Here is a 15,226-nt window from a genome sequence, read left to right as displayed (position 1 = left end):
ATCTTCAAAATTAAAAGAAAGTTCGAAATCATTAAGAGTGTAATTTGAAACACGTAAGTAAACACTGATCGTATGAGGAGTTGGTTTATTTTTCTTTAACTTTTAGGGGTATAATCCTTGAAAGAATTTTAAACGAATAAGGAAACAAATGAACAAAAATTTGATAAACTTTTAGTTGAAAACTACAAAAAAATCATCTTTTACTTGAAATAAATGTAATTAAACTTATGGATTTTGAAATATTCACTAGTCCACCCATCTTAGACACATGGAACACGAAGTATGGAAATTTATCTGGTAACGAAACAATGAAACAGTATAGGGTTGTATTATCAGCTAAGTAATATCGTCTTTAATAAAAGTGAGAGAAAGAGGAGATCTTAATATAGTGTAAATGTAAGAAACACTTAATGGGAAAACGATCAAATTCTGCAGCGGAACTAGTTTTAGTAATTCAATTGATTGGTAATTAAAGTTTCATTTGCATTTGCATCTACCAGTAAAATTTAAAGGGACCACGACCTCTTCTTTAGGTAAAAGAGTAAAATTTTGCTCTATTATTTTTCATACACAACTCCCTCAATTATTTTTCATATTTCCTTTTTCTGCATGCATTCCTCTCTCTGTGCTTTGCTCACTTGCCTTCCATTCTCACACACAATTCACTCTATTAATTCTTCTTCAATTTCAAACTTCACTTTTACCTACTAGTATAATTTATCTTGTTCACGGAGCATTTTCAGAAATTGAGCTGGGATTCTTCTTTTCCTCACCTACCAGCCGCGGTAAAGCTTTTTCCTTCTTTGCTCTCTTCTCTTTTCTTTTTGCTCGTGGATTCTTCTTTGTTTCTAGTTTTCAAATGAAGAGGACCAAATCTGTAGCAAGAAAACAGGAATTGAGCTTCTTCAAGGTCATTTCAGATGATAAAAGAATGGTACAACTCCATTTCTTTTCTATTCTTTAGGTTACATATGTTTGATGTATAATTTACTTTCTTTAGGATTAGATCGATGTTTAATTTTGTAACTACAAGTTTTTAGATTATCTATGGGCTTGTTCGTATTGGTCTTTGATACCTAATCAATTAGCATTTTCACCAAAATTTGTTTAATTGCTTGCTTTATAGGTTTTAAAACCAGAATAGACTGAGCTTGTTTTTTGTGGTAAAATTAAGTAGAAAAAGTAGTACTATATGAATTTTTTTCCTGGCTCTTATTATGAATGGACAAAACGGTTGGTTAAACAATTTGGTATCTGTTTAGTTCAAAGATCCTTGTTTCGATGCAGGGATTACCCCGTGGGAATATTCGACGGGTGCAAGGACTTTTAGGTCGTAAAGTTACCCTCAGAGACGTCGACAGAAATTTGTGGACAGTAGAGGTGTCAAGAGATGGGGATGGATTCTATTTTGACAAGGGGTGGCCTCAATTTCATCAAGAAAATCATGTGGAGCCTGGTGATTATGTTTCATTCGACTACAAGCACAGCGGTTTGTTCGACTTCATATTGCTTGGAGGCGATGGTTGTGTAAAGAAAGGTGCCGGCTGTCCAAGAAGTAGTGTGAAAGTGGAGGTAGAGGAGGTGTATGAGCTCACTGATGACGAAGACGATGATGATGATGATGAAGATGAAGATGATGATGTAGATGATGATGATGATGAAGATGAAGATGATGATGATGATGAAGATGAAGATTATGTGTTAGAGCAGTGGAAGAAGTTGAAGGAAGAAGAGATTGAAGATGAGAGCGATGAGGATGATGAAATTGAGGTGCTGATGAAGGGATCCAAGTCAAGATCGTCACCATCTTCATCTTCTTGTGAGTCTTTTCTTCCCGAAATTTCCTACATTTCTATGTGTATAGATCATTATTTAGAGTGTGTTTATGCAGTGAGACAGAAGAAGCACGATAAAGAAGATTACTACGGGCGCCACATCTTCAGATCAGGACTGGCCGTCCAACCCCAAAATCCTTACTTTGTGTCGACGTCAAGGAAACTGCGCAGGAATGTGCTGGTAAATATACACTCTTTCCCATCTTAATAACTCTGTATGGTAGTACTATGATATAGTATGATTGATAAGTGGTGATGTTGTAGCACATCCCGAACGAGGTGAGAGAAAGGTGGAAGCTCAAGTTTAAGTCGAAAATGTTGGTGGTGGATGCGAGTGGGAGGAAATGGGGTAGCAAGATCAAGAAGTGGAGCGACGGGCGCGTCTGGTGCACCGGTGGATGGAAAAGGATGTGCGCGGCTAACAACATAAGCACCCACGACACCTGCATCTGTGAGTTTGTGCAACGAGGCAGCGACGGCATGTATATGCTCGTCCATGCTGTTGGCGCTCCTAAGTAGCCGCATCGCATCTTACTTACTTATCTCTAATTTTAGGACTCGTTATGTATTGTCTCAGAATTGTGAACCTGATCAAATGTTATGATCCCCACGTTGAGACCACTTGTTTGAATCATGATTTACTAGTAGTATGATTTTCAAATTTTCAACCTTTTGTGATCTATATGGAGTAGTTAATTAGATGTCAGTATTAGTAAATGGAATCATTTTTTGGATAAATTTAAACCGTTGTTTGATAATTTTAGCCCATGCTATAATATAGTAACAAAAAACGGTAACAAAGGCTCTGAAATAAATGAAACAAATTGCAAGAATTGTACTATGAGATTAACACATTACTACAAAAACTTAGCAACAAATAAATCCTTGTAAATAAGCAGTAATGAAGTAACAAATTTATTGAGTAACAAAAAGAAGCAGTTGAATTGGTATATATATGAATGACTCTTGACTGTGATCAAAATACAAATCTGAAATTGTGAATCTACAGAATCTCTCTCCTGGCGGCGTACCCGTACTGCGACCGCTGGATATTATGCTGCCGCTTCTTATACACCACCACTCCGGCGCCGACTACGAAAGCTCCGGTGATCACTCCGACTGCCAGGCCGGCTTTCTGTCCTCCGCTCATTCCGCCCGTTGAGTCTTCCTTGCTGTCCAAATCAGCCGCATAGGGCTTGCTGTCTGCAATCGGTGCGGGAGAAGGCGATGGTGAGCCGAGATCTGGCGGCGGCGGCGCGGGAGGCGAGGAGAGGGAGGCAGGAGGCGGCGAGATTTCGTCGGAGGATGGATGCGGAGGTAGAGAAGGCGAATGCGAGGGGGATTGATCGGAGAGGACGGGGTAAGCGGAGAGGAGAAGTGAGAAGACGAGAATTGGGGAAATGGAGGCCATGATTGAGATCTGGAAACTTGAAATTTGAAATTGAGTGGAGTAGTAATTGACTAGACTGAGATGAGAGATTCGAGATCCGTGAAAATGGAAGATCTGACAAATGTTAAAGCTGGAATGTTTATGATTTTATAAAAAGCCATAATTTGGTTTATGCTTATTAATTTGATACTACTACTAATTATTTCTAATAAATAGGAATAAAGAAAAATATGATGGAATAGTAGAATGTCCGAATGACACGTGGCGAATGGACAGCACATGCTTGATTGGCTGCCATTTTCTCCCCATTCACGTTTTTGCAACTTCACTCTCCAACTAATGAATTCGAAATTTGAACCCATAATTTAATAAGAATCGTAGCAGTCCAACTTAATAATGAGTTACTACTACCTCCATACGTCTATACCAATCTCTCTCTTTCAGTAGAAGCGAGGAATTACTGTGGTAAGATTCTCAATTCTTCCATTTTTCAACTCAATTACACTAGAACAAAAATTAACAATTTTATCTCGAATTTGATCACTATACTACAGTTTCTTCATAAATTAATTAGACGACCATCCCAAACTAACTTGATAATAAGAGATAAAGAAGGTGAGATACAAAAAAAAAAAACCCAAAAAAATTGGGGTTGGGCCATGACAGTTTAAACCCGAAGCCCATTATAAGGTCAACTTCCTCTCCTTAATCAAAATCCAAAACAAGTATTCTTCGCCTCTTCCTCTCATAATCTCAATTTCTTGTAACGATGATCAGCGTTCTAGCTCAGGTTTTTCTTTTATTTTTATTCATCAAAATTATCCAACCACTATCGCCAATTTTTGTGCATTGCTGCTGCATTTTGATTTGTGTTTGTATATATGCGCAGGAGCGTCTATTGGGCGCGGCGCTAGGGAGCCTCTTAACCGGGGGCGTGGTTTTTCAGCAGCGTAGAACCATCTATAAATCCATTAATCAATATGAACCTCAGGTAAATTTTATTTCTGCAATTAATTTCCATTTCCTTGCTTTGTTTCAACTATGAGTTGCTGGAATTATACATTTGGTTAATTGTGCGCCAATTTCGGTTGAGCATAAGATTATTTCGGTAGATGGAAGGTAGCTTTATTCATTGATTGCTTGATCGGTGCCCTAATAAATTGAAGCTACAAACTTACATATGACTGTTGAATTTTCTTCAAGCTCTTCTTTAAAAAAATTGTAAATGGGCGATTGCAACCATAATTCCGCTAATCCTAGCCTTATAAGTTGTACCCGCACTCATATGTAGGAGGTGGGTACTGGGAAGAGCAAGAGCAAGATCAGAGATAGTTCATACCTATTGGAGGAAAACCTGAGTTTTGTGGTAGTGTTGTTAGTACTAGAAATTGTTCTTTCGGTAATCATGCACACAGTCCTTGTAAAGCAGCTACATCTTTTCTTTAAAAACTAAAGATGGAATATCAAGGTTGTGAGAAACTCCATCATCTAGAAATTAAGACTAACAAAGCCTGATTCCAGCTACGCGAAAGAAGTAGTTCTAACGTGATCAACCTATAATACTGCCTGAGTGCTCCATGAAGAGGTCAGAACTACCAATGTTTACAATTGTATGAGTTCCACAATGCTGCATTGAATTTCGTTAATAGTCTCCGCAAAATAAGCATAACTGTCTATAGTTATCCACACGGAGAGACAGCCTTTTCATTTAGATATTCTTTTAAGATATCAATTTTACATTTTTCTACTGCTATCAATCTTTTCTACAAACAATAGATGCTTGCCTTTGATTGGTAACATTCAGGATTCAAGATTTTAATTTGTTATTAAGTATCAAGTAAATCATATTCAATACAAGTCGCCATCCGACTGACGATTAGTTATGACTTAGATCAGTGCAGGGGTTTTAACTGTTTTATGGCATTTATATGCATATTGTGTGGGTGGTTAAAGTGGATATGATGTTAAAAGGAGGTCCATAGGTTTATATAGACAAGGCTGACTGCATGTGACATCCTCTTGCATCACTTCAAATAAGAAAGGGGAAGAGAAGGGGAGAGTATTACACAAAAGAAATTTCAGACTTACCAATTTTGTAAAAAGGAATATAGATGGATTTAGAAGGAGAGGTTCCATACTAGATAAGTTGTTGATGTATCCTATACAATATTTATTTTGTTCATTAACAGGTTTGTTGCATGTAAAACTAGGTCCCTAAGTTCTCAATCAGTGAGACTTTAGTTGATTAGGAAATATGGCATGCTAGTCTGACATCTTTGAAAAACAAACCAATGGTTATTCCATTTCTTTTTGAGGGAAACTAATGGTTGCTCCTGAAGGTGAGTATTTGCTACTGAAACTACCCTTTAAGAGTGCAGGAAAAGCAACTATAATAAGTTGACAGTGCAACATGTGTGCAAAACTTCTTGTTAAAATGCAAGCACATTGCAATTTAATGGTTTAACTTCTATTTTTCTCCTGTTCTTCTCGCCAAGTAATTTATTGGTTTCACTTCTATTTTTCTCCTGTTCTTCTCTCCAAGAAAACTTTCTTATGTTATTTGAATTTGAGTGGTGAATTGATATTCTGATCCTTTTTGTAAACTTGATTCTTGAATGTGATGGCTTTCATCCGTGGACGTAAAGCCCTTGTTCCATTAAATGATATTTTTGATGATTTTGGTGGAGAATGTTCCTGAAATTGTTACTTTGATATTTATATATCTTCCGAGCATGACTTTGGCTTCTAACTTCAAAGATGGATCCGACAGTTATCTATCTTGCACACATGGCTTCTGTAATATTAATTGTGGGGCTTTTCACTCTAATATCAGATTCAAAATGACTTCCTTGATTATCTTGGCGATAACTGTAGATCTAGAATTTTCGTTTGTAGTTGGGAGAATCACTTAAATTGATGACTTTACTTCTGAACCTTGGCTTCATCTCTAACTTGTCACTTTAAAATTTGAAATGGCTTAAGGAACCTTTTTTTATGGTTGTTGGCTGCGGATTCTTTAGATTTATAATGATTCGACATTTAAGATACAATCTATGACTGATCATATTTGCAAGGCACGATCTCTGCACTTCCACTTTATTTGGTTAGTGTGAACTGTCACAAAATTGTTGGTAATCATTTTCATACCTGCAGAATTAATCTTTAATTACAGAATTTGGGCACAAGTTCCCAATTGGTTGATAACACATTTATTAAACTATCAGTTAACTATGCGATTTAGAAGTTAAATTTGTTTAACTTTCGAAAGTGTGAATAGAAATGTGAAGTAGATATTTTACACATGTTGACATTTGCCTATTTCTTTTTAGTAATTTTCTTTTTGGACATGCTACCCCTTTGTTTATGTACACCAAGCCGTTTGATTTTGGACTTGTCTGAATTGCAATTTTCTGTGTGCATGTGTTCATAGATATGTAAAGATTCCAATGGGCTCGGGTAAGTGCTAGTTGGGAATCATAGACATAGCTATTCGACATCCAGTGGTTGTTAGAATGGGTTTATCGCTTTGTTACTTTAACTTGTGTTTCATCTGCATTTCAGCCAACAGAGCCTATTTTTGGGCAGAAGTCTCGGCAAGAGTTTGCACACATGTGGAATAAATCTGTGGATAACACATTTGGAGGGATGATTGAGTATCTAAGCTCACGTGGATGGTAGGAATTCTCCCATGCTATTTCTAGGCAACTTTCTTCGATGGCTATCTAGATAGCAACTGCCATAGCTAGTTTCTCCTTTCTGAATCTTCCTGGAAATTTCTTTACTGCATCGATGAGGAGTATGAATGTATCGTCTAGCATATCTACACTTTTTCCAAACACAGGAGAGTACATGTTTGTTAAAATGTTCGATTGTCATTGGCCCCATTGTCTTTCCCCAGTACATGTTCTTCATTATTTGCAGCCTTCATAACGATAAACAATTCCAAGTAAATTTGACAGTTTATTTTTCTAAAATTTTTCTGTATTTGCTGATTCTATAATTTAGTTTTCAAAACTGAAGGTTGGAGGTTTTAAAATTTATATTTCAAAAACAAACTACTGAAAGAGTTTTGAGGAACTATTAACATGCAACACACAAAATGAAAGAGCTCCTTAACTATTGGAAACAATAGGATCGTGCGGCTGCTGCACGTGGGATGTATACAATAGCTCGAATTTAATTGAATTTGTCGGTACTCATTGACAGACATTGGGGTTGGTCAACCTCGCGGGATCTCACCTCCATCTGTCTCCAGTCTCCACAGTCCACATGCTAGAGAGACTAAAGGTAGATCATTATAAAATCAATTTTCTTTGTTCCTTCTTTATCGGCCATTTGGCCCTATGATATGATGTGGTCTTAAGTTGTTGAGTTGGGTTCTATGTAATGTCAGTTAGTTCCCTTTTTAGGCACTAAATCATTAGTGCTCTCTATATGGTGTTTTCCTATCTAAATCATAAATAATTCCTTCATCTTCAAATGCAATGCTTTATTTTCTCGACTTAATTTTCTAGTTATGCCCATCTTACTCGTGAATGCTTTATCGTGATTATGAAATAATTGATCCTGATGATAAATTATTATAAAAACTGATTGTTATAAAATAATTTAAAGTTTTAATCAGATGCAATTCCTAACTAATGTACGTCGAAATAAGTAGAATGTGGTGGTTTTCAAACATTCCACATATATGTGAGAAAATAGAAGAGCATGTTACTTCACAAATCCACCAGTCAACACTGACAAACTAAATTATGAAGAGATCGAATACACAAACTACATATATATATATATATATATATATATATGATTATGATTATGATAGAATCCCAAGTTATGTTGTGTCAAACTTCTCCTAGTTGCTCTGGTTTGGCTCTGTCGATGTTAGCTTTCCGCTTGTTCATCACGTGGTAAACTCCCATTCCGACGAGGGCCACAAACAGGAAACTTAGGGAAATTCCGGCGATGCCACCAGCTCCCAGCCCGTGCCCCCCGCTGGTCGGGCTCGGGCTCTGGCTCTCGTGGGCTGGGGCCGACTTCACAGTGGCTGCTAGAGGTAATTTGGTACAATGTGACGAGTCACACGGGTTAGCTCCACTCGGATGCTGCTTAGCATCCGGGTGGAAAAATGCGAATGCCTCTGGGGAGATTGCAACCGGGGGCTCACTACTTAGGCCGTGAGCCCGATCTTCAGCGTTTGTTGAAAGAGATAGGAATAAAATGAGCGCTAAGGCCAACAATGGAGCCATTGGGTGTTTTTTTAGGCTAGATTTGGTTATGACTTGATGTGGAGTTGTGGTGTTATATATAGGTTGTAAATGAATTTGAGGGAGGAGTTGGCTTTATTAGAAAATTGGGAATTGAAATAAATATGGTGTCACACTTCTTGTGACATGGTCCACTTTTTTAGTGTGCTTCTACTTAAACTTATCTTGAAAGAGAAGATACCATGTACATGTTGTTTTGACCTTATAGAATATTTTATGCATACAAATTTATGGATTGGTCGTAAGTGTTTTTGAAAATAAAAAAAAAATCCTTAAAAGAATGTAGAGGGGGGATTTGTATTTGGTGCAGCAACTCACAATTATTTTTAAGGTATTAGTATGTGCTACTCAAGTAGGTAAATCATTGACATTATATTTGGTTCAACAACTCACAATGCCAATTAAAATGCTACTTAAGTAGGTTAATCAGAGCCTATTGTTTCCATATGAATAAACAGTAGATGTAAAGTTGAAAACCCATATCGTTAATCTTCCGCCTGAAGAGTCTTGAAAATCATTGACCCCAAATTTGTAATCTGTTTACTAGTAATAGTAAAGAAATTAAAAGGATTATCAATCATAGAATGGCATTTTATGTTCTGTTTCATCTTTAATTACTTGTGTGTACACGAATGCATCACATATACAATAGATTTTTTTTATAAAAGTAAAATACGAGATGAAACAATAATTTTTCTCTAACCCACTCTTGAAAATGTTTAGTAGTACTTACTACTTACGTACAATATTAATTGTACTAAGATAATTAAGGGATGCGATAGTAATTATCATTTTTCTTGTCTCCATAATGATATTCGATTAATTGACTACTTATTTGAAGTTGGCCTCGATCAATAACTAGCTAGGAAAGCAATTTCTAAAACTTGAGTGTCATTAAGAATCTTAATTTTTAAAAATAAAATAAATATATGAACCTTATAATTTAGTTCTCGTAGCTTAAAGGATGAGCAAAGGTTTTGCAAAATGGATGTTGTATTGAGTGCAATTATAAGAGGTGACTGCTGCACCATTTTCAAAGCAAAGTGTATTCTCACAATTATTACTAGTACATTTTATTTATGCAAAAGTTGCTAACGCATGCTATGCCACAAATCAATGGCTCCTCTTCCACGCCCAAGCCAACATATGTCTGTTTTGTGTTTGAGATTGTGTTTGTAGAAAGAGAGAGAGTCACCTAAAATTAATCTCAGACAGCGAAGGTAATTGGTAGGTAAGTTTCACAAGTTATAGGCAATGGTCACAAGATTCTTGAACATGTATTAATTCATTTACTACTATAAAATAGGTTGGGTTTGCTCAAATATTATACTCCTTTCGTCGGTGAAATGTTGTTCACTTTTGTCATTTCGGTCCGTTTGGCGAGATGTCCTTCACTTTGCTTTTCTTTTTTTTTTTTTTCATTTTTGGTAAATGAACTTTACTTTCCACTAACTAATTCTACTCACATTCTATTATAAAATTAATATATTACTATATGACTCACATTCTACTAATTTTTTCTACTCTTTTTTTTTCACATTTCTTAAAATCCGCACCGACTTAAATGTGGATAACATTATATAGTCATAGTGAGCAATATTATTCAAGAAAATATCGATCAGTTGTTGCTGTATAAAAATGTCCAAACTTCATAACTAATCCCTAGCTAGTAGCTAGGCTATCTCTGATTTTGAATTGTCAAAATAAATCTTACTCACATAACGACTACTTCTAGATCTGTGCTGTCTTTGCACATGTAAAATGAGGTAATTAAGAGAAATAAATTAAGGAAATTCCTTTTATGAACCCTATAATGAAGAGATGTAGATAAAATTACATTGATCCTTTCATGATCAAGTACAAGAAATGCATATTTTTCCGATTGATCTTAGTATAATTGTTCAAATGTTACAAAATATATTTTGCAAGATTCAAACTTATAATTAATTTGAATGGGAGAGCACTCGTATATCATTATCAAGTCTGTTTTAAGCAAGAAATATAGGGAATAAAAGCCAAATTAAAACTATGAATAGATTTATGTGAGATATTTAGTTTAGGTTTTTTATTTTACAATTGTCACTTTGCCGATATATAATGATTGTGAGAACCGGTCATGGTTGGCTTATTCTTATAGCTTAAGGTTATCAATAAGAGTATCCACAACGCACACATGAATAATTCTTGTTTGTTTTTCTTTTAATTTTATGTACTTTTCTTTATATTTTCTCATTTTCAATTCTTGAATGATCATTACAAGAAGAAAGACCCATGAATAATTCTGTGAAGGATATGAGGTTTGTTTCTTAAATAAGGGAGAGGTGGTTGATGATTTTACAGAGATTGATAAAAGATAGATCATTATACATGTAGACGATTAATTCATTGCTAAATACATATAATTATATAATGATATCCATTACATAATGATCCATCATATATTAAATTTCTCATAAAATCAAATTTTGCTCAAAATTTAAATCCAAATTAAATGATATGCTAGAATATCCAAAACAATGTCTTTAGTGGAATATGAGATCCACTACAAAAAATGGTAAAAGTGAAATGAGACAAATTTTGAGGACGGACGAATATGGAAAAATGAAACAAATTTTCAGGGACGGAGGTAAGTAAAAAGCTTAGAGCTTATTTTATGTTCTCTCCATTCTCTTGTGGTTCTCGTTAGAAACATTTTCTTCTAGAAGGACAACTACAATGAGTCAAAATCTTTTTCTCCAAACCTTTACGATTTTTATGATAAAAATGGATTGTAATATAAAAAAAATTAATTCAAAATGATATTCTTTGATGTGTTGATTTGCGACATCAACACTGATTTTGGCATGTCACGTCCACGTTATTTAAAATTACTAACTATTGCACACGTTGTGCATGATTTAAGTTTGTCATATACTTGATAGTAGAAATATATGTTTTTTTCCATGATCCAAATTAATTGATAGTATATTTTCCAGCAATTAACCTTTTATAGCTTGAATTAGAATATTAAAGCGGATAACATATACACATATTGATGATTTTTTTAATAAATAAAAATGCTCAGAAAGGATGGTGGTTTTTTTTAATAATGATTTAACTATAGTTTAATCATAACCTTAAATATACGATGGGATCGGAAGATAGAGGGGGTTATTTTCGACAAAGATCTCGAAAATATGCAAAAATATCTTAAAATCCTTACTTGCTGGGAAAAGAATGAAACTTGCGACAGAAAAGAAAAGAAAAGAAAATTAAAGTGTGAGAATTATTTTATACTGTACTACTATTCTCCAATAACTAATTGCCTAAATAAGGCAATATTTATAAGAAAACTATATCCTATGTTGTTCGACTGCTTAAATAAAACTCAAAGAGCTATGATTATGAATCTGGAATAATAAAGGATTGCATAAGTTACTCCTTATCTAATCATAATCTTTCAATATTGTTTATTGGGTCTTGTGGTCTTGATAAATTGATCTGTTGGGCTTCAAGGAAGCATCAAAGTTTTTGGGCTTGAGGCTGTGTCGGCCAAGATGAGGCTCGTTTAGATTTAATGTTCATCGCGTGTGGTAGATTAGGTTTTAAAAGAACTTATGTAAATAAAATATTGAAGACCGCCTATATTTGTTTTCTGTTTATTGGTTAGTATAATTATTTTAAATATAACCAAAAATGTAGTAATGATTTTCAAATTATATTGTTATTGTCGATTGGGTCCATCATAATTCCGGGTACAACTATCGGCATGCGACGTAAGCTGAATTTTGCTAGGCTCGGGTTTGAAAAATAAAATATTATAAATAAAAAATTTGTGATTTAACTAGCCATTTTTCAAGTTTTCGAGAAAAAAAATGAAAAACACCAATACACCGTATATTAATGATATTAGCTATCGGTTACTCTATTTTTAATTTTGATAATCCATGCAAACTAATTAATAAATAGTCTTAGATCTATCTAGTCATTAACCCATTTGACAATTTTACCGCATGGGATGAATCACGAAAGAGTGAGAGACAGCCAACTTGATCAAACTTTTTTAGGTTTGTTGGAGGGTTTTGCTCCTATTAAGTGTTTATATTTTAGTAACCGAATAAAGAATTAAAATATAAAAACAGGAGTAGTAGAGTAATATAGGTAGACCTGAAAATTTAATCCGCGGGTTTCGGGTATTCCCGACCCAGTCCCAATACCCGACGGGTTTTGGGTACCCGAAACTCGAAATTATGGGTTCAGGTATGGGTTTGGGTAGTTAAGGTTAGAATTTTTCGGGTTTAGGGTACCCGAAATCCGTATTAGGGTACCCGACCAATACCCGATTAACCCCGATTAATTATGTATTTGTGATAAATATTTTTATTTAGTATAGGGCCTATGACCCGTAGGATAAATCTAGGGTAATTTTATTTAATCACACGTAGATTTAATACTTCTTTACATTCGTGTTAGGTTCATGTTGCATTATTTATATTCTTACTTGTTATCTTTTGAAAATAGTATATATTTCATTAGTTATTCTTTCTCCATTTTATTTACATGTTCATTTAATGTCTTAAAAAAAATATTTTAATCTCTTTTATGTTTCAAATCATACCAAAAAAAAATTATTTTAAAATTAAGTAGTGTCTATTTGTCTAATGTCTATGTCTATTTTATATAATATAGAATCATTATCAATAAATAGTAATTATTGTGTTATTTTTAATAATTTCTATTCTCATCACAATTTAATTTATATAAAAGAATAAATTTTAAATATAATAATTCCGGGTTTATGGGTACCCGATTAGTTGGGTTCGGGTACCCGCATCGGGTATTAGGGTACCTGAATTCACATACGGGTCGGGTTGGGTATGATATTTTTTAGATTTCGGGTTCGGGTACCCGAATTTTCGGGTTTGGATACCTGCGGGTATCCAAATTTACACCCCTAAATATAGGCTTCGAGTTACCTCATTTCGAACTATACTTTCTCTTTCAATATTGTAACAATATCTTAGTTAAATGAGTGGTATTGGTAATTGGTCATCTTTAAAAAAAAAGGCAAACTTGCATGTTACCCAACTATATAATGATAATAACATAAAAAAGGTGAAATTGGTAATCTCCCATTCAGCCTTAGTTGGGTATCCATTTCATTTTAATTATATGTCTTATATTTTTATTTTAGAATGTCTCCTATTAAATATTTCACTTGTCCATAATTAAAAAAATTATCTTAGAATTGTTCTGCATTTTAAGAGATTATTTGATTTTGTTAATGAAAATGGTTGAAAAATTAGCATGGTAGTTCTCAGTTTTATATACTGTTGTATTAGTTTATAATGGAAGGCGGGTATAATGATTTAAACGGGATGTGAGGTTCACTTAATAAAAAGAAAAGAAAGAAAAGAGTAGATGGAGTTTTAAAATTTAAATTATGGTCAAATAAAGTAGTAAATTTGTTGATTATTTCGTGAAACCGACGTAGTATCTCAGTTCATGTGTTACAACTAATTTTTGTATTTCACTTTTCTTTTTAAACATTTTAAAATTTGTATTTAATTAAAATAAGATATTTAATAAAGAAGGAATGAAGTATAGTCTTGAAGTTGCCTCGATAATGATACAAGTGCTCGAAACAAAATTGACTCCCGCAACAATTCCCTGTATAGTAATTTTTCACGATTAAAATTAAGAAATCCTGAGTTGAATTAACTTGAGATCGGATTATGTTGTTTGCTCCCAAATCCCAATCTCAGCATATCTCTTGTTCTCTATTTTACTTTAGTCATTGGTGTGAATGCAATAAATAGTCCACCAATTGACTGGAATTAATTATGCTAAAAGTAAAAGTCACATGATCATTTTTGGATCACTTAAAAGGCCCAAATAAAAAACTCGCAAATCAGCCCAATGGAGTCACATGATTTTCACCTTTTTTTTTTTCTTTAAACAGGATTTTCAATCGCATTGTGAATAATACTACTGTAAATCAAAATTATAAAGTTTTTTACATTACACTAGAATTAATTAACTAGTTAAGTGGCGGGTAGGTACGCTAAGTTTCTGATCGACATCGAATAGTAATTTTCGCTAATATTTATGTCAAATAGTATTTTATATGCTGAAAGACAAAATTTTACATATTGTAGTCATATATTTTTCCATCTTAAAAACACTTATGCAGTTATGCTAGCTCAATAAGTGACAAACACGCAAATACTATCAGATTTACTAAGTCCAGATTTATAATTTTAGTTGACAATTAATAACATATCATTATCAGTTGATCAAAGATATGAAGGCATGGCATACATTATTATACTTAGTAATTAATTATGATCAACTCAGCCTTAAACTCGAATAAATTAGTAAAATCACACCGACAACCATCGAAGTTCAAAGAAGGTTCCTACAATCAAACACTGCTTTGATACTCATCAGTTGTAATCATATGGATATCAATAAGGTCCAAAACCCAACACACTCACATTATCACATTTATTGGCAGCAATCGGCGGCTCCACCTCTCCTCTTCTCCACTCCATTTCTCTCCCCTTTTCTTTTCCAGATCCAAATCTACAGCAATTTCACTCCCACCTTCACCTCTAACTATGTAAATTCCACCTCAACCATGAATTGAGCCTCAAATTCACTCCACTATGGGTCCGAATCGGTTTCTCCCCGCCGCGAAAAGGGTTCCGAGAAGGGTCTGGTTAGGGTTCCAAATGTCAATCGTATTACTGGTG

General features: G+C 34.3%; 4 protein-coding genes across 5 annotated transcripts; 2 read left to right on the top strand and 2 right to left on the bottom strand.

The window, feature by feature from the left end:
• The first annotated feature begins 383 nt into the window (after positions 1 to 383).
• Positions 384 to 2,503, top strand: LOC125213739 (B3 domain-containing protein REM20-like). Its single transcript, XM_048114448.2, has 4 exons — positions 384 to 934; positions 1,288 to 1,819; positions 1,892 to 2,016; positions 2,100 to 2,503. Exons 1-4 carry the CDS (start codon positions 860 to 862, stop codon positions 2,352 to 2,354), a joined length of 987 nt encoding a protein of 328 aa, XP_047970405.1. The 5' UTR covers positions 384 to 859; the 3' UTR covers positions 2,355 to 2,503.
• Positions 2,504 to 2,646: 143 nt separating this feature from the next.
• On the bottom strand, positions 2,647 to 3,389 carry LOC125209255 (uncharacterized). Its single transcript, XM_048108860.2, has one exon. The coding sequence runs from the start codon at positions 3,244 to 3,246 to the stop codon at positions 2,839 to 2,841; it is 408 nt and encodes a 135-aa protein (XP_047964817.1). The 5' UTR covers positions 3,247 to 3,389; the 3' UTR covers positions 2,647 to 2,838.
• A 493-nt stretch (positions 3,390 to 3,882) lies between these two features.
• LOC125213741 (uncharacterized) lies at positions 3,883 to 7,731 on the top strand. 2 transcript variants are annotated; one of them, XM_048114451.2, is made up of 4 exons: positions 3,883 to 4,015; positions 4,115 to 4,216; positions 6,787 to 6,899; positions 7,432 to 7,731. In XM_048114451.2, coding segments are annotated over exons 1-4 (237 nt in total). In that variant the 5' UTR covers positions 3,883 to 3,994; the 3' UTR covers positions 7,433 to 7,731. The 2 variants fall into 2 exon arrangements, with proteins under 2 accessions (XP_047970408.1, XP_047970407.1); XM_048114450.2 differs by lacking the exon at positions 7,432 to 7,731 and having other exon boundaries at positions 6,787 to 7,122.
• Positions 7,732 to 7,892: 161 nt separating this feature from the next.
• Positions 7,893 to 8,517, bottom strand: LOC125216018 (uncharacterized). The gene has a single exon (XM_048117620.2). The coding sequence runs from the start codon at positions 8,472 to 8,474 to the stop codon at positions 8,070 to 8,072; it is 405 nt and encodes a 134-aa protein (XP_047973577.1). The 5' UTR covers positions 8,475 to 8,517; the 3' UTR covers positions 7,893 to 8,069.
• Between the last annotated feature and the right edge of the window lie 6,709 nt (positions 8,518 to 15,226).

The sequence above is a fragment of the Salvia hispanica genome, chromosome 3 (assembly GCF_029641045.1).
Source record: "Salvia hispanica isolate PSC_SH4W2 chromosome 3, Shi_PSC_v1, whole genome shotgun sequence".
NCBI lineage: Eukaryota > Viridiplantae > Streptophyta > Magnoliopsida > Lamiales > Lamiaceae > Salvia > Salvia hispanica.
Note: the sequence above shows the minus strand (reverse complement) of the source record. Positions and strands in the feature narration are given on the sequence as shown.

Bases quoted from the DNA above. Each gene is read 5' to 3' on its own strand.
- LOC125213739 (XM_048114448.2), top strand. From the start codon at position 860: ATGAAGAGGACCAAATCTGTAGCAAGAAAACAGGAATTGAGCTTCTTC. The intron at 935-1,287 runs GTACAACTCCAT...GTTTCGATGCAG, and splicing joins TTTCAGATGATAAAAGAATG to GGATTACCCCGTGGGAATAT. The intron at 1,820-1,891 runs GTGAGTCTTTTC...GTGTTTATGCAG, and splicing joins GTCACCATCTTCATCTTCTT to TGAGACAGAAGAAGCACGAT.
- LOC125209255 (XM_048108860.2), bottom strand. From the start codon at position 3,246: ATGGCCTCCATTTCCCCAATTCTCGTCTTCTCACTTCTCCTCTCCGCT.
- LOC125213741 (XM_048114450.2), top strand. From the start codon at position 3,995: ATGATCAGCGTTCTAGCTCAG. The intron at 4,016-4,114 runs GTTTTTCTTTTA...ATATATGCGCAG, and splicing joins TGATCAGCGTTCTAGCTCAG to GAGCGTCTATTGGGCGCGGC. The intron at 4,217-6,786 runs GTAAATTTTATT...TCTGCATTTCAG, and splicing joins TTAATCAATATGAACCTCAG to CCAACAGAGCCTATTTTTGG.
- LOC125216018 (XM_048117620.2), bottom strand. From the start codon at position 8,474: ATGGCTCCATTGTTGGCCTTAGCGCTCATTTTATTCCTATCTCTTTCA.